A 21,583-nucleotide genomic window follows, 5' to 3' on the forward strand; every position below is an offset into this window, starting at 1 on the left:
TGACATTCACTGGCAGTAACCCTGAATATCGACATCCTAGGACATTACCACTGACCAGAAACAGAACTGGACAAGCCAAATAAATGCATTGACTACAATAGCAGATCAGAGGCTAGGAATCCTGCAGCGAGTAACTTGCCTCTTGGTGTGCCAAAGCCTGTTAACCATCTACAGGCAGAGGCGTGACGGAATTTTTCTTACTTGTCTGGATAAGCGCAACTCCAACAACATGGGAGAAGTAATACGTCTAGACTTCACCAATGATGAACACATACCATGAAATAAATGCATCATAACTGTGCATGACAATCTGGATGAAGCAATAATTTCATGTGTACACCTGGTCTTAGGGTTCCTTCAGAATTATTAACCTGTTTTCATCACAGAGTATATTAGGAACACATGAACTTAGGTAAATCATTTGACCCATTGAGCCTGTTCCTCTATTCAATTAGATCGTGGCTGATCATTTAGTTATAAACCATTTCCTGCACTGTCCCCAGTTCCCTTGATAACTTTCAGACCTAGAAATCTACTCACCTTATAGGGTAGAAAATTCCAAAGATTCAGTAAGAAGATGGTGAATAAATGCTTCCTTGTCTCAGCCCTAGATGACCTACCTCTCATTTTAAGACTCAGTCTTCTGGTTCTCGATCCTCCCGCCTGCTGTATATATCCTGTCAGCCTCTATGAAGGGGCAACTAGCAAACTATACAGAATGAAAATATACTTTGTGTGTAGATAGTATGTAATAGTTGTGTAGTTATAATTCCTCCTGATGCCTTTAAGGGGCATTCCAACACTGTTCTCCATTTCAAGGTTCTGATCCTGTGCGATGTCCTGTTGAATATTTTTTTTCTTGGTTAGTTATGATCTGATCATTGGGTAACTATTTAGCATTTCAACAGCTTCATGAAGATGAATTTTGAAGTTTGTTTTCATAGTTTCATCCTTTTCTGGGATGAGGATTCTAATATAGGTGTAATGTTCTCACTGAGTAATGAACAAATTTTTTATGATCCATCTACATCTTGGTCTTCATCTGTTCACTTCTCCCCCCATACCTAGCCTTGGGACCTGTGAAAGCTGAGGCCTAGCTTGGCACTTGTATAGACATCACATGAATGTAGAATTGGGTCCCTGCCACCTTGCTGGATAAATGGCCCAAATAGTGATACTATCACCTAATATGCAAACATGCTCTTTTGTGTACCTTCTTTCCGTTCATTCTTTTGAGGCCTGCAGTGTTTAGTTAGTTCTACCGAGTAGAGTTTTGGACAAGTTCTAGGATCGAGCTTTTCTCTCCTTTACTCTCTGCTTTTGGTAGATATTTGCTTTGGAAGAAGGTGACGACTTGGCACTTGGCGAAGCCAAATAGTACAATTCAAGGACAACTGCTCCCTGAACATGAAGATGATTTTTAAAATTGCCTTTGGAGTTTGCCTTTTTTTTTGACTGCCATGAGAGAAGTGCAATATGGAATAGCCACTTTGGGTGTCAGCCAATCTGGCAACATGACTAGCCTTTAGCTTTTAAAACATTTAAAAGTGATTTATTGAACTCAGAAGGTTTACCTGTGTGCAAGGAATGATTTAACCATTTTTTCATCTAATTTGGCACCAGTGCAGAAGGGAGGCACCATGCTGTCATCACTGCTTTTTTGGTTCAGCCCCATGTATGGCAAAAACCTGTTACTACTGGACTATACTACTCAAAGGAACAATCTAAAGTGACTAAAGCCCAATAAAGGCACAGCAACAATAAAAAATGAAGTGAAACAGAAGCAGAAAATTTGATAAAATGAAATAAAAGCGTGAAAAAAATAGATTAATACCGTCATCATCTGCTGATAAATGCCAAAAGTCTTCCAACAATAAGTACAAGATAAACAATTAGGCATTGGATTGCCAATCATACCTTTGCTGAAATCCAGCTATTGAAGCAATTTCATTTTACAGAACAAATGATTAAATAATCCGGAGAAAATATCTCTAAGCATCTTGTTTGCCATTGGTAAGGAACGCTTTTTGGAAGACCAAAAAGATTCCAAATGTTCTGGAGGGCACTCAAAGACCATCTCAAGGAGTTATAGAGCATCGAAACAGACCATTTGGTCCAACCAGTCCATGTGAACCATAATTCCCAAATGCCTTTGCTAAGCCCATATCCCTCCAAACCTTTCCGATTCATGAACCTACCAAATATCTTAAATGTTGTAAATGTACCTGCATTCATCACTTTCTCCGGAAGCTTATTCCACGGACTAACCACTGTGTTTAAAACAAAAGTTGCTCCTCATGTCCTTTTTAAAACTTTCTCCCCTCGGCTAAATAATATGCCCCCAGTCTTGAAATCCCCCACCATAGGGAAAAGACACCTACCACCTTCTGTATCTATACTCCCATTCCTTCATAATGCCACGCCTAAACCTCCTACGGCCTAGATAAACGAAAAAATCACAGCCTATCCAGCCTCTCCCTATAACTCAGAACTTCCTGGTAAATCTTCTCTGAATGTTCTCCAGCTCAATATCCTGGCAACAACATGGTAAATCTTTTCCGAACCAGTTTAATATCCTTCCTATAAAAGGGTGACCAGAACTGGACACTGTACTCCAGAAGAATCAATTAGTTTTGTGATTAACAAAACTCCAACTCATGTCATAGTGACAGAAACCCTGTAAATATTCATTAATTTGTCATAAGAATCCAAAGTGCGCACTGGTTCTAATACCTTGTGACAATCTCCTGCCTTTCCCCCGTAACCCTGCATACCATTTCCACCCAAATAATCATTCAATGCTCACTTGAGTGCCTCAAGTGAACCTCCCTTTACCACATTTCCAAGCAACACATTACATGTCCTAATTATTCTCTGTGGCAATGTATGGTCGTGACTTTTTTTAAAACCTGCATTGTAAGGCCTGTCAATCAAAACTATCCAATTGCTGGCTTTGCTTAACTCTGACAGCTTAATACTGTTGATTTTTCCCTCCAAATTTAAAGAATGTGGGATCTAAAACAAAACTTTCAGCTTCATGACACTTTTTAAACAGGCGTTTTAATGGCGTTTACCTTTCTTCAATTAGTGACTCTCACATCATATCATAGAATTATAGAATGCTACAGGGTGGAATCAGGCCATTTGACCTATTAAGTCCGCACCAATCCTCACAGCATCCCAATCAGACCCACTCCCCTAACGTATCCCTGTAACCCTGCATTTCCCATGGTCAATTCTATGACTGTGACTGTAACATGCATATGCAGCAGGAGTTGTATTAAACGTTTGGTGAATTGTTCAGTACCATGTTATAAAGATTTTTTTCTTATGTCAGAGGAGCTAACGTAAGCTTCACCACATCAGGTATAAGTACCCTACTGAAGCCACAGCCCATGACTGCGGGGTGAGCTTCAGGACATTGATCCCACCGTGTCTCCCACAAATACAATGAACAAGGAACATTTAAAACAAAAGCTGCAAGTGTTTATTAACGTTCTACAAAATAAACCTTTGTAACAAAAAAAATAGCTGCAATTTGAGACAGCATTTCTCCAAAATTCAAATTGACAATTATCATTAGTAATGTTTTCTATAGAAATGGTATCTAAATTACAGACAACTGAACATAAGCCATATGTGACATCAAGGCCAAAATCCCTTCTTATTTAAATCAGTAATTATGTTGTTGTACTTGCCAATGGAAGATGTTTCCTGTCAACTTCAAGGATCAACACAATCCATTGCTAATCACTTAATGGTCAGGATGTTGCTGTTGTTCAGTGGACTTTGAGAGGTAATTCATGTTAAAACATAAAACCCTGTTCATTGTTATTTCTTATTTGTGTAAACATGCTTAACAGAATGAAGTGTGTCAGTGTTACAAAATGGAAGATTTCCACTGAGTTCTGTGACATGAAGATCTCTATACATGATCTAGGTTAGGTGTAATGCAAATCTCTGACAGGGCCCAAACTGAAACTTCATAGCCACTCTCAACACCATTATCAACTTTCATTCCTGCCTTCCCAACAACATTTTGCTTTTCTATTGCATCTTAAATACTGGAAAACACCCTCAGGACTTTGACATTCAACTATTCATTCTGATCCTAGCTGAATGTGAAGTTTAAACCACTTGAAAATAACTCTAAGTAGTATTATTCTGCATGATGATTTTCATTCCTTCCTGGTTCACATTTTCCCCTTCTTTGGGTTAGTCCTTACATTTAGAACCACATCAGCAGCTGACCATATCTAATGGCAAGTTATGTTCATAGTGAGGAGTCCTAAATTTCCAACAGCGAAACACTGCATGTAGGGTAACTGTAATTGCATATGTCTAACTAACTAGGTGCTCAAATAGGTAGCAAGTTTCTACCATTCACAACATTTGACTTGAGAATTTCTTTCCACTTTGAAGTATCATCTGTGTAACAAGAATTCAGAGAGAAGCATTACTCAATTCAAATGAATAATTTGGCCTGAGTAATCCATGTGCACAGTGAGTAATAACTTATATTGCTGAGGACAGGTAATGTAAAAATTTAGTGAGCATATTATGAAATAATATAACCTTGTAGAACAACAAGGAAAACCATTCCGTTTTTTTTTTCTCCTTTATAGGATGGAGATTCAGCTAGAGTAACAATTAATTCCACATCTAAACCTTTCTACACTGAATTTTATCAGTCACTCAGATTTGTATTGAATGAGACAAAATTCTGGGAGATTATCTAATGATTATGCCAACATAAACGGTATTAACAATGATCCATTTTCTCCAAAACCAGTTGGACAACGCAATTATAAAAAGACCTGCAAAGAGGACGATAGAAATTTGCAAGGTCCTGCATTATTCAATTTATTACAGGCCAAAACTTTCTTGGGATATGCATAAAAGATGGGCCTTTCTATTGCTTTAGTGTATGCCAGAAATCTGTGTATGATACTCAATGTAAGATGGGGTTTTAGCAGTCTAATATAAATTTATTACTCACCACATTGAATGTCAGTTTTTAGATATCAAAATGTATTATTTAATTATAGACTTCTTTCTCTTTTGCAAACTTACTTAACCAGATTTGGAAATTTCCCTGGTCAAGCTTCCATTCCCAGTAGCATTTGGCAATTTTGTCTGTTATGTTGATGGCGCCATGCCAGTGTAATTGTGAAGTGTATAGATGAAACAAGTGTAGGTGAAGCATTTGAAATCAAAACTTATTCTACAATGCTTGGAGGCAATTTATTTAGATATGTCAGACGATTGCCACTATAAGGCAAGAGAAAAGCTAACGAATAGGAATGGGTATGTGGGACCAATGTAGTCTCCAGTGCTCCTTAAATATTGTTTACATAATTTTAAAATATTTTTGTTATCATAACCAAATTAAAGCAATTATTTTTGCATTGTGTTTGCTTAAGCATCTTTTCTTGGTGTTGCACGACAGGAGAATATTAATGTTCACTGGTTCAAATGTGAGGTATTTTACTTCTTGCTACCTTCAAATGCATTTCAGTTTTATTAAGAGAAGTCACGTTAACAATTTTAAAAGCATGTTTCACATTTCAAGTCACTTGCTTCAGAGTTTATGCTTGATACCAGTCAAGCCATCTTAAAGCAATCAAGCCCAATAAATGTTTGAAGTCTACACTACATTACATGTGATATGTTTTAGTCATTATTTTTTAAAGACCCCATGTAGTTTACATTCATGGGGAATTAACCAAACAAATAATTCAAGGAACAAGAATGAATAGAGAAGCATTACTCAATTTAAATTTTGTTCATCTTTGTTCATCATTGTTCTCAGTACACTTTTTTTTGTTAGCAGTAAACTTGTTTCAGTATTAACCTACTAACAAACCCTCGTTTTCATTAAAGAAAATTATCAACTAGATTGAAGAATCATCCACCCACTTATCTCATAAAACCCTTGTCTCAGAGGTATGTGAAGTGTATCAATGAAATAACTGTATATAGTTAGATTCCTGTAATCAATACATATTGTGAACTTAGGTGCTCTGTCATTGCATTGAAATTCATCAGCAGACTCTATACGTTACTTGTGTGTATAACTGATTTTCTTAATCTTTACGTGCATTATATCAGCTAAACTACTGTGTCCCTTTTGACAGAGCTGTATTAAGGTTTCTATATTATCTACCAATGCAGAATTCTACAATATAAAGAAAAATAATACAAACAATTATGCAAAGTAATTCTTTAAGAAGGAACAACAGGGTTTTTTGGACAGAATTTACTCGTACCAGATTTACATTGCATGATGCCTGCAACTGTTATGAACCTTTATGCCGTTGAAATTTTGCGAATCACAATAATTTGGTTATATATTCAACAGCAACTTTAATTGGCAAAACAGCAATAAATTCTAACTTTCTTGCCAATTACAAAAGCTCATTTTAGATAACTGGATTAGTGAGAATCACAGACTGAGAGTTTTGATTTTCTTTTTTCTTCTTTTTCTTCTTATTGGGCGATGCTGGTTGCATTTCTTACAGAACCACAGTAACTATGTGGAGAACTGAATGACCTTCTCAGAAGACCTTATCTTAATCCATACATGGAGGATAGACTAAGTCAAGTTGGATAACTTCTCTACTTCAACAATGTTAGTAAACTGATTTCTTATTTAAAAAGACACTCTTGACAGGTTTCCATGATGCAATCTCAGCTGCTAGTCCAGTACCTTTAAACACTACTATGTGGTCAAAACAAGAGCATTTGTTTGATCTTGGTTGATGACTGGCAGATCATCATGACTAAATGGAGTAAACAAAAGTGTAAAATATGTAATACTTACTGAAATCTTCTACTTTCTGACCATGCACTTCATGTTGTTCCAACTTAGGTTAAAGCTATACAAGGAATGTATTAAGTTGCTTTTAGAAAGCGTAAACCTATAAATTAATGAGCTAATTAAATATTATTTATGAAAAAGCATCTTGCAGTGTGAAAAAAAAACCTGCACTACGAATCTTACTTCTTGATTAGATAATTAGAAGGGGCCCAGCCCTCCCATGTTGGTTCGCTATTTAGGATTTTACAATACCACCATCCATTGGCATTTTTTTCAAATACTTCAAATACAGTTCCTTCCTTAAACCCAGCGGTTTCCTCGTCTCCTGCAAAATCTGCAAGAGCTACATAAAGGCATTCTTTTGAAGATTCTTCATCTTTGGACATGTTGATTGATGTAGCATTATTCTTCTCTTTCCCCATTTCCAACATTTCTGCTTGTCTGTCCGTTGCCTTTGCAGGAAGGATCGGTTCTTTTCCATATTCTTGAACTTTGGATGGAACAGATCCTTTTGTGGGAAGAAACTCCTTTGAAGCTCCCTTTGCTTTAATCTCATCTTTGCTTTGTTCATGAGATGAACCTGATTTAAATCTTGGTGGAGGGATGGAAGGTTTATTTTGTCCCCAGGTGGGTTTGTTCTCAGGTGTATCTTTTTGATAACCTTTAACATCGGCAGATTCTATGGAGGTTTTCTTTGGCAGTGGGGGTCTTCTGGGTGGCACAATTGGTCGGGGTGGACCTTCTTTGTTTGCTACAGTTGGGCCTTTTGGTTGAGGGTCATCCCCTTTCTTCTCAATTGGCTTTAAACTCTTTGCTGCTTTCTCTTCAGTCATACTTGGATCATCCCTGTCATTCTGTTCACTTTCAAGGCCATTTTGTTCTCTCTGCATAACTTTCACATCACTTACCTTACAGCTAATTCCAAAATCTTGTTTCAATTGAGGCACATTTTCTACATTTCCAGGAGAACTGCTACGTGTATCTAGTGAGGTTTGATTATTTGAGTAGTTTTGATTGCCAGTAATATTCTGAGAGGAGTCCTGCTCCACCATTTTGTCTGGCAATTTTGCTCTTCTCAACTTACTTCTTAGGTTGGAGATGTCAACTTCCGATTCAGATTGACTTTCTCCCTTCACGACAGGAAATGGCTTAGGCCTCAAAAGAGGTCTTGGCTTTAGTGGAAGATTTGGGGAAGAATCCACTGACTTTTCCTCTGTATCAGGCTTTGACTTTGCTTGTCTCCCCACAGGCTTTAGATTAGACCTTGCAACTTCACCTGCTAACATCTTGGGCCCAGATTCAAGTCCTTTTGAGTGTGAAATTTTACTTGCTTCAGCAGTCAGTTTCTTGTCTCCTTTAGATGACATTTTTGGTGGCAACAGAGGTAAAATGCCACCAGGTACACTGGGCTTTGGTGGAAGTACTTTTGAATGCTTATCCAACGCTTCCACCTCAAACTTGCTGTTAATCTGTTCTTTCTTTAATGGGAGGACGGGCTTCTCTTTGTTAAATCTTGAAGTGTCATTATTAATAATATTTGAAGGAGAACATGACTTGGATTGGGATTCTACATTTGAGTGAGAGTTGTATTTATTGTCAGAGGACGGGCTCTTACTTGCATCCCTTCCTCGCTGCTCTTTTAGTTTGTGTTGAACAGTGGCCTCATTGTCAACATTGTTTGATTGTGGCTCTTTGGGAAGAGGTCTAGCAACAAAGGCACTATCCCCATTACTACTACTTCCTGTAGTTCCATCCAATTGAAGTTTTGCTAGTTCTTGTGCTAATGGTGGAAGGAAGTTTGCCCTTGAAGCGTTACTTGACTTTTTGTACTTGTCAATGAAAGAGGCTGGAGCCCATCCTTCCTCATCATCTATCTGAATGTACCACCAACCACTTAAATTCTTTTCTATTACCTAAAAGAGAATAAAAAAAATTCTCATTCGGCGAATAATTTAACAACACAATAAACAGGCAGCACAAATGACATCTCTGCTCATTAAAGTCTCGAGCAATTTGACTGAATTAAATGGAGACTAGCGTCTAAAAAGCATTGGAGGATCACAAATCTATATAAAGAAGATCCTAACCTATGTGGGAATAAACCACTTGTTTTTATATCTTTTGTATGTAGTAATTTATCACTACTGGATCCAATGTTGTGTGCAAGTGTTTCAGATAAAGTATCACACAGTCCCAAGGACAAATTACAATCTTTACTGATGTATATCTGGGTAGCAGTCAAGAAATGAATATTGCCCAGACGTGATTATGATATGAATTCATGAGGGATAAAGTTCTGAGGGCTCGCCAACGATAGCTCACTGCTGCCTTCAGGGAAGGAAAATAAAATGTGTAGGAAATGTAAGCTTTAATTTTCTATTGCTTAATCAAAAAAAGTGAAAGATGTGATGAATATAGATTTTTTTTTACTGGGTTAGTTGGTGTATTGCTCGTTGTGTTTACTGCTACAAGCAACTTTACACTGAATTTACTAAATTTGGTACTGCCTCCAAACAAATTGTTGAAAATATCTTGGCTGCAGATTTGGGCATCCTAAGGATTTCAGCTTATAAAGAAATCTATTTTGAAGTAGAATCCGTAGTCTGAATTCTGTCTTTATTAGTTTTCTATTATCTGCGCATTTACGTTTTTCAAAATTTGCTGTCAGCTATCAACTATTCAATATGTGCCATAATTAGAGGGGACAGTAGCAAAACTTCTGTTCAAGGCCACCAACAATCCAGGACCTGATGGCTTGCATTCCATGGATTTAAAAGGACAGTGCAGAGATAATGGACACGCTGCCTGTAATTTTAGAGAATTCCTAATTTCCTGATATGAAAATGAAAGACTTTGACAAATTTATTTAAGATCTTTGAGAATGTAACCAGCAAGGGAAAAAGGGAACCAGTAGATGTTGTTTATTTGGATTTCTAGAAGGCATTCGATAAGGTATTTCACAAAGCAAAAATTGAGAGGTCAACGTTTAGCAGGTAATGTGCCAACATGGAAAGAAGATGGATAAGTAATATAAAATAAAATCAAGATAATTGCCAAACTATAACTGGTAGTCTCAACTAGTTACAATCTCTATTAATGACTTATATGAAGGGACAGAGTGTAAAGTAGTCAAACTTGATGGCATACAAAGAAGGTAGTGAGATAAGAGTTGCAAAGGGATATAGGTAAGTCAGTGAACAAAATTTGGAGATATAGCGAGAATAGAAAAACAAAACATTATTTCAATGAAGAGAGAATACAGAAAACTATGGTTAACAGAGAGATCTGGGTGTTTAAGTGAATCACAAAAAGAACAGGGTAGATTTTTTTGTAGAAATAATTAAGACGGCAAATACTGTCCTTTGTTGCAAAGGAGTTAAGAGTGTAACAGAAAGGATGTGTTGTTCCAACCATACACAACACTGATGAGACCATACTATTGTTGTGGTTGTGGTCAAGTTGTGGTCTACTTATTTAAAGAAGGCTACATTTGGATTGAAGATAGTTTAGGGAAGGTTTGCCAGGTTCCTTCTTGGGATGAAGGGTTGTCCTTTGTAGAAAGGCAGAGCAGACTGGGTCTATACTGATTTGGAATTTAGAAGAATCAGTTATGAGTTGAATAATACTTATAAGTATCAAAAGAGGCTTATCAGGGACAGATAAAGAGAGAGGCCGGAAGGATATTTCCCCCAGGAAATCTCAAACTGTGGGCAAAGTTTCAGAATAAGTGATCGCTCATTTAATAAGGAAATTAGGAAAAATTTCTTCTGGAGATCATCAATCTTTCGGTTCTCTCCCCGAGACAGCAGGGAAAACTATTCAAAGGTGTGCCAGACAATTTTTTATATTTTTCAGGAATTTAAAGAAGCCGAAAAGATGTTTAATACCATGTTCAACCTAACCACAATCTTATTCAATAACAGTAGGCTCAAGGAACTGAATGATCTACTCCTATTTCTCATTCATCCACATCAAGTATTTTTCTTTAAGAAGTGGAATATTTTCTATTTCAGACACTAAATATGAGCAGTAGCTGACCCAGCACAGATTATGCACAATTACACAGAGTGTAAAACTCCTTCAGCTCACCACTTCATTTCCCACACTATCCTTCACCTTCTATCAGAGGGAGAACTTCTTCAGGAATATTTCTGTTCAAATATGATAACTTCAGTGCCAATTTTGTAGTACAGCAAAGAGGTCCTCAGTAAATTTAGCCCATTTGTCAGTTAACAAATACCAAGCATTACAGCTATAGACCCATTTGGAACAGAGTTGAGATTGCCAAACTAGATTCCGAAAGGGCTCAGGAAAATTTCTGCCATCAGTCCATACAAGATTTGAATTTTGTGTCCTGAAGTTAAAAGTTCATTTCCCTGCAAAACATCTTTTAAACTATCATTAGAATGAGTGCACAATGGTATTCATGTAAGTAATATTTATACAGCATTTTCATTTGCTTACCTCAACCTTTTGTCCTGCCTGAAAACTGATGCCATCAGGAATCGTTGTCTGGAAAGCAGCTATTGTGTAAAACTCTTCTTCTACTTCAGGAGGAGTTGGAGGTTTGGGGAGGTTCAATCCACGTGGCTATTTATTAAATTAGAAAGAACTAAAATCATTGACTTAGTCCATGCAGATGCATTGCCCTTCATGTTTTCAAATTCTCTATGTTTTATTTATAAATTAATAACTTCCCAGAAAAAGGATAGTTTGTTGGAACACATCATAGAATCATGTGTCACTGAATCCCTATAGTGTGGAAGCAGGCCAATTGGCCCATTGAGTACACGCCAACCCTCTGAAGAGCATCCCACCCAGACCCACCCCCTGCCCTATCCCTGCATATCCCACCCAAGATACTATGGGCAATTTAGCATGGCCAAAGCACCTAGCCTGCACATCTTTGAGCTGTGGGAGGAAACCGGAGAACCCGGATGAAACTCACGCAGACATGGGGAGAATGTGCAAACTCCACACTGTCACCCGAGGCAGGAATTGAACCTGGATCCCTGGTGCTACGTGGCAGCAGTGCTAACCCCTGAGCGACCTGGCTGCCCCAATTAAGAAATTTTAATGAATTTATTATTGATAAGTATACGCATTATAAATCAATCTAAAGTATTTCGGAAAATGTAAATCCTTAGAAATGCAAATAGCTGACGAACAAATTAGTCATAAACTGTATGCACATAATCAGATTATTTTACTGAAGTTAGGAGTGGGGGACGGTGTAAATGACTATCTTCTTCCACCCCAGTCCAACACAAGAATGAAAAAGGAGTCAAATGTACTAACGTAGCAATGGTATAGCCTTTGCCTCCTCTGGGCAGGCATTGTATCCACTGTTTAATACCTGGTGCATGTTAACAAGACATCCCGAGACGACACTCAAAACAGAGTTTTAGCATTCTGAAATGTTAAAAAATCTTACACCTGTTAAAAGACTCTTGTAAAAATGAGTCAGCACTGAAAGAAGCATGGCTATACATAACCCACAACAATTCAACAAAAATGAAATATCTTTCTGACTTCCTCAAGATTCAACAGAAGCTGAGATTTTGGGAAAGGGAGAAACAGCAAGTGCAACATCTTCAAAATGATATTATAACATTGTGTAAAAAAGACCATGTGGTTAATTTCAACATTCAAGACCTACAAAAGAACATCAAGACATTGTCTACTTATGTCATAGGACAAAATGAGAACGTTGGCTACAGCTCACCATTGAGTTGCATAACGGCACGGCAGCAAGAGTACTGAGGTCACAAATGGGGTGGTCTTTATATTTATTTTAAACAGGCAAATTAGACTATTGATTTTTTTTAAAAAAATCAATAATGGAGTATGGGCTTCACTGGCTAGGCCAAGGTTTAATTTCCAACCCTACTTGCCACTGAAAAACTAGTAACAAACTTCCATCTTGATTTGCTGCAGTCCAGTTGCTATGGGTACACCCACAATGCTGTTAGGGAGGGCATTCAAGCATTGTGCCCCATTGCCACTGAAGCAATGGAGATTATAGTTCCAAGTCGGGGTGGGATGTGGCTTGGAGGGTAACTTGAAGGTGATTGTATTCCCATGTATCTACTGCCCTTGTCCATTTGTGTGGTTGAGGCCACAGGTCTGGAAGATTCTGTCAAAGGAGGCTGGTTAAGTGGTTACAATACATTTTGTAGTTGGTATACACTACTGCCACTCTGCATTGGGAAAAGGTAGCGAAAATTGAAGGAGTTAGATACAGTTCCAATCTGCGTTGTTCTGGATGATGATGAGCTGCTTGAGTGTTGCTGCAGCTGTACTCAACCAAGCAAGCGGAGGGTATTCCACTACACTCTTTATTTGTGTGTTATAGGTGGGGGAGATGCCTTGTGCCAAGTGATGAGTTACTTGCCACAGAGTTCCCAGCCTCTGCTTTTATAGCCAAGGTCTTCAAATAGTTAGTCCATTCAGTTTCTGATCAATTGTAACCAGGATTTTGATATTGGAAGATTCAATTACGTAGTTCGATTGAATGTCATGGGGTGATGATAGCATTCTCTCTTGTTGGAGATGGGCCATTGCCTGTTACTTGTGTGGTGTGAATGTTATTTGTCACTTATCACTCCATGCCTGAAAATCCTCCGGGTCTTGCTGCATTTGGACAGGGATTGCTTCAGTATCTGAGAAATTACCAACAGTGCTGAACATTGTGAAATCATCATCAACAACATTCCCATGTCTGCCCTTATAATAGAGGAAGGTCATTGATGAAGCAGCCAAAAATGAATGGGCCAAGAATACTACTCTGAGAAACTCCTGCAGTGATGACCTTAAGCCGAGATGATTGACTTTCAACAATTACAACCATCTTCCTTTGTGCTAGGCATGACTTCAAAGCAGCAGAGTTTATCTCCAGATTTTTATTAACTCCCAGTTTTGATGGGCTTCTTGGTCAAATGCTGCCCTGATGCCAAGGATATTCACCATTAATCCCACCACCCAACCCGTGTTCAGCCTTTTTGTCCACATTTGAACTCAAATGAGGAGGGCTACTAAGCAGGCCTGGTGGAACCCAAACTGAACATCTATGAGAAGGTTATTGGTGAGTAAGTGCCTCTTGACAGCACTGTTGATAGCATCATCTACTGCTCTGCTGATGATTTGAGCGTTATTTGGCAGTGGTAATTGGCATGATTGGAATCATTCTTTCTTTCGTAAGCAGAATATACTTGGGGAACTTTCCATGTTTCTTGGTGGATGCTAGTATCAAAATTGTACTGGAGCAGTACAGAAGGGTCTCTCAGTACAGCTGTTAGAAAATTCTATGTATGGTTAAATCTTAGGAGTTCGAAAACTGGTATTGTTGCAAGAATAGAAGGAACAATGGAAATTAAATAAAAAATCTTAAAATTTTGATGGTTTTTGATAAGGCGAATAGGTTGGGGTTCAGTTTTCTGGGTGGGAAGTCAGTGGCAGTGTTAATCAATTTAAAGCTTTCACTAATATAGTGAAGCTGACAATTTCCTCTCCTTCCACTGTTTCAGGTCAGGAAAGAACATACACAAATCACAAAATCACAAAACCTGCTTGCCATATGGCTAAATCATATGTTATCCGGCAGTTAAACTTCTAAATTCGCCTTTGCACCCCCAATCCTAAAACCTTTTCAAACTTTTGTCCTGCTATCCTATCATCTTCAACCTTCTCTTAAGTTCCAATTTGATCAAAGTTGTGCTGTTAACATTCTACCATACAAGACATTCCACCCACCCTTATTCCAACCTAATCATTTTGGGTTAGAATTTATCAAATTTACTGGAATCAACAAACATTCATTAGACCTTCTCATCTGTCTAATTTCCATTAGCCTTTTCATGGCAAGTCATCTGGAACTGCTACGAACAAGGCAAACAGCTAAGTGAACCGTTAAAGAACCAAATTAAAGAAAAGTTTTTGAAGAGAGAAGAGTTTGCACCAAAAAGTGTTATTTAGCATAGTAAATTCAATGTCAGATCAGTTATAGGGCAAAATAGAGAAGGAAACAATGACTGAAGAAGAGAAAAAGAAATCAAAAGCAATGAATATGCTCTTTAAAAATAAGCCAGTATTTCAAAGCTGAAGCAAAAGACTCCACTCTTATTAACAATTAATTTTCTAAGTCCAAGGTTGGTGGCAGTAATTAGATTTTCACACACTTTGAAGGGCACTTATACAGAAATGTACTAGCTTCAACTTTCCACAGCAAGTTCAGTTTGTGTTTACAGTGCCAGCACAGTAACTTCAAGGCACTGTGTTTGGTGAATCATGCAGTAAAATAGTAACTTTGGGAGGCTGAAAGCTAAGCAGTGCAGCATTTGTCATGTTTTACACTTAATCAGGTATCTGATTCTTGCCTGAAGTTGGTAGTAATTTGTAAATAAATAACATGAGGACTATGAACGTCACTTTTATTTTGACAATAAGTTCTGGACGATTGGCTTGCTCTCTCCAGATGTTTAAATTTTAAGTTCTCGTTCCTTCACAACTGTACCTGCTCCTTAAATACCATTGTCTTTTACAATGGCTTTATCTGAAAATCCTCCACCACTCAGCATTTGCAACTGTCTTGGCCACTTCAAAGGGAACCTTTCAAAACCCAATTTAAACTAAGTTTTTGGTCATTAGCCTTAATTTATCCTTTCCAGCTATGCCAATTGCTGTGAAGAGATTTGGGATTTTTTGTATTGAAGGTTCTGCATGAATTCAAAATAATCATCTGATACTCACCACAGTAAGATCTCTTCGTGGAGGTGGCCTCTGTCTTGCGTTTGGTAACTCTGTATTGTTTAACAGAAAATCAATTAACTTTGTTGTACAGACAGCCAAGACACCTTTTCATCATCAACATGACCAATAGGCGATGAGGCACACCATCTTTCTTCAGATAATGCAAGTTAAATTTGATCTTTGGCAAATTTGTATTCCAAAAACCAGTTAAAACAGAAGAATGAGCCTTTAGATTTTAGCCTTTATATTTGGCACAAGCGAATCTGAAAAGTTCCAAAAGAAAATTGAAAAAACACCTGAGGACAGCCAATAATATCCTCCTGGAATGACGACAGCAATTGGTCAAAAGGGAAAACAAGCACTTTGGATACTCAGATCCTTAAGAGTTCCTGTGCAATTGCGAAGCAACTCGTGTGACTGGCCCCTTGTTACTTCTGAGCACACTGAAGTCATTACTGTACTGGGGAATGTCAAATCATCAAAGTAATGCTAAATTGCTAAGGTATCCAGGGAGTCTCAGGGAAGTTAACACTTATTCTGGGATCTTTTTGAAGTATAAAGTAAAAGGGGCATTGCTACGACTTAATATTTCAGTTTTATAGCCACAAAATTGATTAGAAAAATTAGAAACACAACACAAATGACTAATGTCAATCATTTTCGCAGGCTTCATCTTCACAAAACACCCTGTTCGATTGCTGAGTTATCCATAAGACTCAAAATTTCCTTTACCTTTTCAAAGAGCAACTAATGCTCTCTCAGCAGAGTAGATTCATTTTTTCCTATTCAAATCTTTAATTACACTCTTTCTATATCATCCCTTCTTGGCCATTAGCAATTTCTTTGTCATAGTCATAGAGATATACAGCATGAAAACAGACTCATCCATGCCGACCAGATATCAAAATAAATCTAGTCTCACTTGCTAGCATTTGACCCATGTCCCTCTAAACCTTTCTATTCATAAACCCATCCAGAAGCCTTTTAAATTTTGTGATTGTACCAGTCTCTTCCACTTCCCCTGGCAGCTTATTCCATACACTCACCACCTGCTGCGTGAAAAAAGTTGCCTCTTAGGTCCCTTTTAAATCTTTCCCCTCTCACCTTAAGGCTATGCCCTCTAGTTTTGGACTTCCCTACCCTGGGGAAAAGACCTTGTCGATTCACCCTAACCGTGATCTTCATGATTTTATAAACCTCTAAAGAAGGTCACCCTTAAGTTTCTGATGCTCTAGGGAAAATAGCCCCAGTCTGTTCAGCCTCTCCCTATGGCTCAAATCCTCCAACCCTGGCAATATCCTTGTAAATCTTTAAGTTGTGAAGCTCCAACAGTTTAAGGCTTAATTAATAATGCTTCAAACATGACAATTTGTTCCTTGATCCTAGCATGGGTAGTCATCAGCTAGATTGGCATAGATGTATTTAATTGACTTCTGTACTGGAGGAAACCATGGCCAGGGATTCTGTTCTGGATTACTATGTAATTCTGCATGCTGATAGAACCCCAGAGACAGAGAGAAAATAGAACAAGGGAGAAAAACAAAGCAATTTGTCTCTAAAAGCAAAACTAAAACAAAGAACTATGGATAGTGGAACTCAAAAATAAACACAGAAATTGCTGGAGACACTCAGTAACAGTGGTCAGAAAGCAGACCCAACATTTCAGGTTCGGCGACCCTTCTCCACTTAAATCTGTTTTCTCTCCACAGATGCTGCTAGACCTGCCATTTTTCTCCAGCAATCAATTCTTGTCATCCTAAACACCATTAGCTATAATATTCAAGCATATCTTTGGTCCACAGCCAGAAGAAGCACTCAGGGTAGACTTCAAACAACATTTTCATACATTTCAAGCAAGTAGGACCTTGGTAACCTGCTTTAGAATTTATTCACTGCTAATGAAGTAGCAGTACCAAACCTCCAAGGTTTCAAACATAAACTCAAGGCTACAGTTGGATGTCCCACAAGAGAACTCAGATTTTGAAAAGGCAGAAAAATGTTTTTGGCTTGGAGCACCCTTACAATCTGTTCTTCTTGCCCTCTGTCTACAGCATTAAAAAAAGACCAATTTCCAAACCCGGACACTTCGGAAATGTCATATCGGGCTCAAATGTTAACTCTGTTTCTCTCTCTTTACCAATGCTGCTGGATGTGCTCAGTTTCTCCAGCACTTTATTTTTGTTTCAGATTTACAGCAGTATGTTGCTTTTCTTTCATTCCCTTCCTTGTTTTCTGTTCTGTCATGAGCAATGCTTTGAAAAGGAATCACTAAAGTGAGAAAGCTGTGTCTCCAGTAAGTGTCCGTCATCTGTATCTTGTCATGCTTTAATGAAGATATTCTCAGTGGCTGTATAGTGCCAAACACATACTTACTGCCTTTCACATCAGCACCTGTTGCCCCGCGGATCTCATTTTTTTCATCTTTTTGGTCAAACAACAATGCCTTTTCTCTGGTCTCTTTAGCTGAGGCTGGTTGTTTTCCAAGCCCATCAAGGTCCATTGCACTTGAATGGACAGACTGCCCTGAAGTAATTTTCTGACCTGAGAGATCACTGGTGGCTTTTTTCAGGTATGAGGCAGGGGCCCAGCCCTCCTGATTTTTATATCTGTTCAAGAAAAATAATGTTTTTTGAGATTAAACACAAAATTCACTTCAGCCCTTCTTTATTAGCAAACTGATGAGATTCTATGAATATTATAGAGAAGCAAAAACATAACAAAAATGTGTGTTTTCATAATGAGTAAATAGGTCAATTCTTAGCAATCTATTATTAATTCTAACGCTGCTGAATTTAGAATACACTAAAAAAGATACAATTTTCTTGCAAAATCATTGACAACAGCACAAGTTCTTTTTTCTGTCCTGATATGTTATGGAATATCTCTGGAGCAGATGAGATTGGAACCCCAACCTTCGGGTCCAGTGGTAGCATCCCTACCTCTGTACCCCAGCAGTCCTACCTAGTTGTTTGACTTACCGGCCTTAGAGGATTGCTTGTGATGTGACCGCCAGCATGAGTCCTACTCGTGCAATAGCAATACTGATGTAACTTAAGGAATTCGTTTGCATCATTTACTGGGAATATCTGAGCTTCTACTAGGTCATTCAGGCAGACAATCTTCAGAGTAACATTGGGATTGCTGCTGGGTGCAGGGAGTAGAAGCACCCTTTTAAGAACAATGGGGAGGTGCCAGCCTAGTGGTATTATCATTGGACTGTTAATCTAGAGAGCCAAGGTAATGCTGTGGAGACCCTGAGATTCAAATCCCACCACAGTAGATGAGTGGAATTTGAATTCAATGAAAATCTGGAATTAAGTGGTTAATGACGACCATGAATCCATTGGCGTGTGTGTGTATGAGTGCGTATGGTGGGAGGAGGGAGAAATTCTCTGGTTCATGAATGTCCTTTAGGGAAGGAGACTGGCATCCTTATCTGGTTTGACCCACATGTTGACTCCACACCCACAGCAATGTGAGTGACTTTCAACTACCTTCTGGGATGGACAATATATTGCTGGGCCAGTAGCACTGGGATTTTATTCAAGAGGTGCCAATTTCACTGAGGAATTCTTTTATAGGTATTAGATCTCAGATTTTGTTTCTAATCGGGTGATAATAGATGTTAATCCTTTCTCAAATGGTCAAAATGATATTACATAACACAGCTCAACAAATTAATTATATCCTGTAAAATAGTGAAGGACAGTTCATTGACAAAAAAGGAAATCATCAAAATCCAGTAGGTCTAAGGTCAAATACATTCAATTATGTCACAATTCCTGACTTTTCTGTGACAATATCTGCTAGAAACTACCAGTGTCATAGGAAGACATTAGCAAAATGATCACAAAACATTGACGTATTTCAAGAATTTATTTTTTGTAAAGTAACCTCTACATTTTGCCTCTGATAAGTTCTACCCATTTTTTGGGAGTTGGGAACAGTTTGGAATCCTAACTATACTGCCCACAAGAAATTATCATATCTCCCATCAGGATATTTGCCAGAAAGTTACAGAAAGGCAATTCCAGCCAATGCCCTCCCTTTCTCCGGTGAAATTCAGAAGACGAGACTTCAAAATTAATTTGTTAAAGATTGAAGCCACAAAATATGGATGCATACTGCTGGCTTTTCTGGGTGTTACTATGCTATTTTGCATCTGAAACACAGTTTGTGCACGAGTTATTTTGGTGAGCAAGTGTCCTCGCAATGCAGGGAGTGTGGGCAAGGTTTATGTGGTTGTGACGTAGATCATTGTGTAAAGCTGATCTGATGCCAACATTGCTATTATGGATCTTCACTCCCATTCCAGGCCAATATCCTTTCAACCTGGCATAGCTGTACACGTGCTCAGCAACGTGAAGGTTCCCCTAGCCAATGCTTTTTGTAAGCAGTATCTACTGTTGACAAGTTATTTGCAGATTGATTTCTACTGCCTCAATTACAATTGTCAGATGTTTTTGATGGTTTCAGGTACTGTTTAAGGCTGCTCATATCAAGACTGAATAGTTTGAAAAAAAAACACAAAGGAGTGTGGACCACTGGCAGGCTGCCTACTTGAACCACTTAAGGTGTAGGAACACCCATTTTGCTATTACAAAGGGAGTTCTGGAGTTTTGACCCAGCAGCAATGGACAGAGAAGTAGTTCCAAGTCCTGGAGTACTATGACAATTTTGGTCCCTTGAGGAAGGACATAGTTGTATTGAAGAGCAAGTTCACTAGATTGATTGCAGAGGTAGGGGACTTGTCTTATGAAGAGAGAGTTAAGTTTAGGCCTATACTTCCTGAAGTTCAGAAGAATGAGAGCAGATCCTGTCTCCCTCAATTAGATGCTGAAGGGGATTGACAAACTAGAAGTAGAGAGGATGTTTCCCCTTGTTGGGCAATCTAGAATGAGGGGTCATAGTTTTAGGAAAAGGGGGAGGAGATTTAAAACAATTATAACTGTCAAATGCTCTTGATGGTTTCAGGAGCTGTTTAAGGCTGCTCATATCAAGACTGAATAGTTTGAAACGCCCTTGACCGCGTCTCCCGCATTTACCGCAACACATCCCTCACACCCCACCCCCGCCACAACCGCACAAAGAGGATCCCCCTCGTTCTCACACACCACCCTACCAACCTCCGGATACAACGCATCATCCTTCGACACTTCCGCCATCTACAATCCGACCCCACCACCCAAGACATTTTTCCATCCCCACCCCTGCCTGCTTTCCGGAGAGACCACTCTCTCCGTGACTCCCTTGTTCGCTCCACACTGCCCTCCAACCCCACCACACCCGGCACCTTGCCCTGCAACCGCAGGAAATGCTACACTTGCCCCCACACCTCCTCCCTCACCCCTATCCCAGGCCCCAAGATGACATTCCACATTAAGCAGAGGTTCACCTGCACATCTGCCAATGTGGTATACTGCATGCACTGTACCCGGTGTGGCTTCCTCTACATTGGGGAAACCAAGCGGAGGTTTGGAGACCGCTTTGCAGAACACCTCCGCTCAGTTCGCAACAAACACCTGCACCTCCCAGTCGCAAACCATTTCCACTCCCCCTCCCATTCTTTAGATGACATGTCCATCATGGGCCTCCTGCGGTGCCACAATGATGCCACCCGAAGGTTGCAGGAACAGCAACTCATATTCCGCCTGGGAATCCTGCAGCCTAATGGTATCAATGTGGACTTCACCAGTTTCAAAATCTCCCCTTCCCCAACTGCATCCCTAAACCAGCCCAGTTCGTCCCCTCCCCCCACTGCACCACACAACCAGCCCAGCTCTTCCCCTCCACCCACTGCATCCCAAAACCAGTCCAACCTGTCTCTGCCTCCCTAACCTGTTCTTCCTCTCACCCATCCCTTCCTCCCACCCCAAGCCGCACCCCCATCTACTTACTAACCTCATCCCACCTCCTTGACCTGTCCGTCTTCCCTGGACTGACCTATCCCCTCCCTACCTCCCCACCTATACTCTCTCCACCTATCTTCTTTTCTCTCCATCTTCGGTCCGCCTC

At 39.1% G+C, this 21,583-nt stretch overlaps 1 protein-coding gene across 4 annotated transcripts in view; it reads right to left on the reverse strand.

Annotated features, from left to right (window-relative positions):
- Positions 1-3,482: 3,482 nt before the first annotated feature.
- The window catches only part of sh3pxd2b (SH3 and PX domains 2B), a 266,404-nt gene continuing 248,303 nt past the window's right edge, over positions 3,483-21,583 (reverse strand). For all 4 annotated transcript variants that reach the window (XM_048543297.2, XM_048543298.2, XM_048543299.2 and 1 more), the window contains 4 exons: positions 17,942-18,174; positions 15,569-15,618; positions 11,285-11,410; positions 3,483-8,733 (listed from right to left, as the gene is read on the reverse strand). In XM_048543297.2, coding sequence (XP_048399254.1) covers positions 7,000-8,733; positions 11,285-11,410; positions 15,569-15,618; positions 17,942-18,174 — 2,143 coding nt within the window. In that variant the 3' untranslated portion in view covers positions 3,483-6,999. The remainder of the gene's footprint in view (positions 8,734-11,284; positions 11,411-15,568; positions 15,619-17,941; positions 18,175-21,583) is intronic.

This window comes from Stegostoma tigrinum, chromosome 13 (genome assembly GCF_030684315.1).
Source record: "Stegostoma tigrinum isolate sSteTig4 chromosome 13, sSteTig4.hap1, whole genome shotgun sequence".
Taxonomy (NCBI): domain Eukaryota; kingdom Metazoa; phylum Chordata; class Chondrichthyes; order Orectolobiformes; family Stegostomatidae; genus Stegostoma; species Stegostoma tigrinum.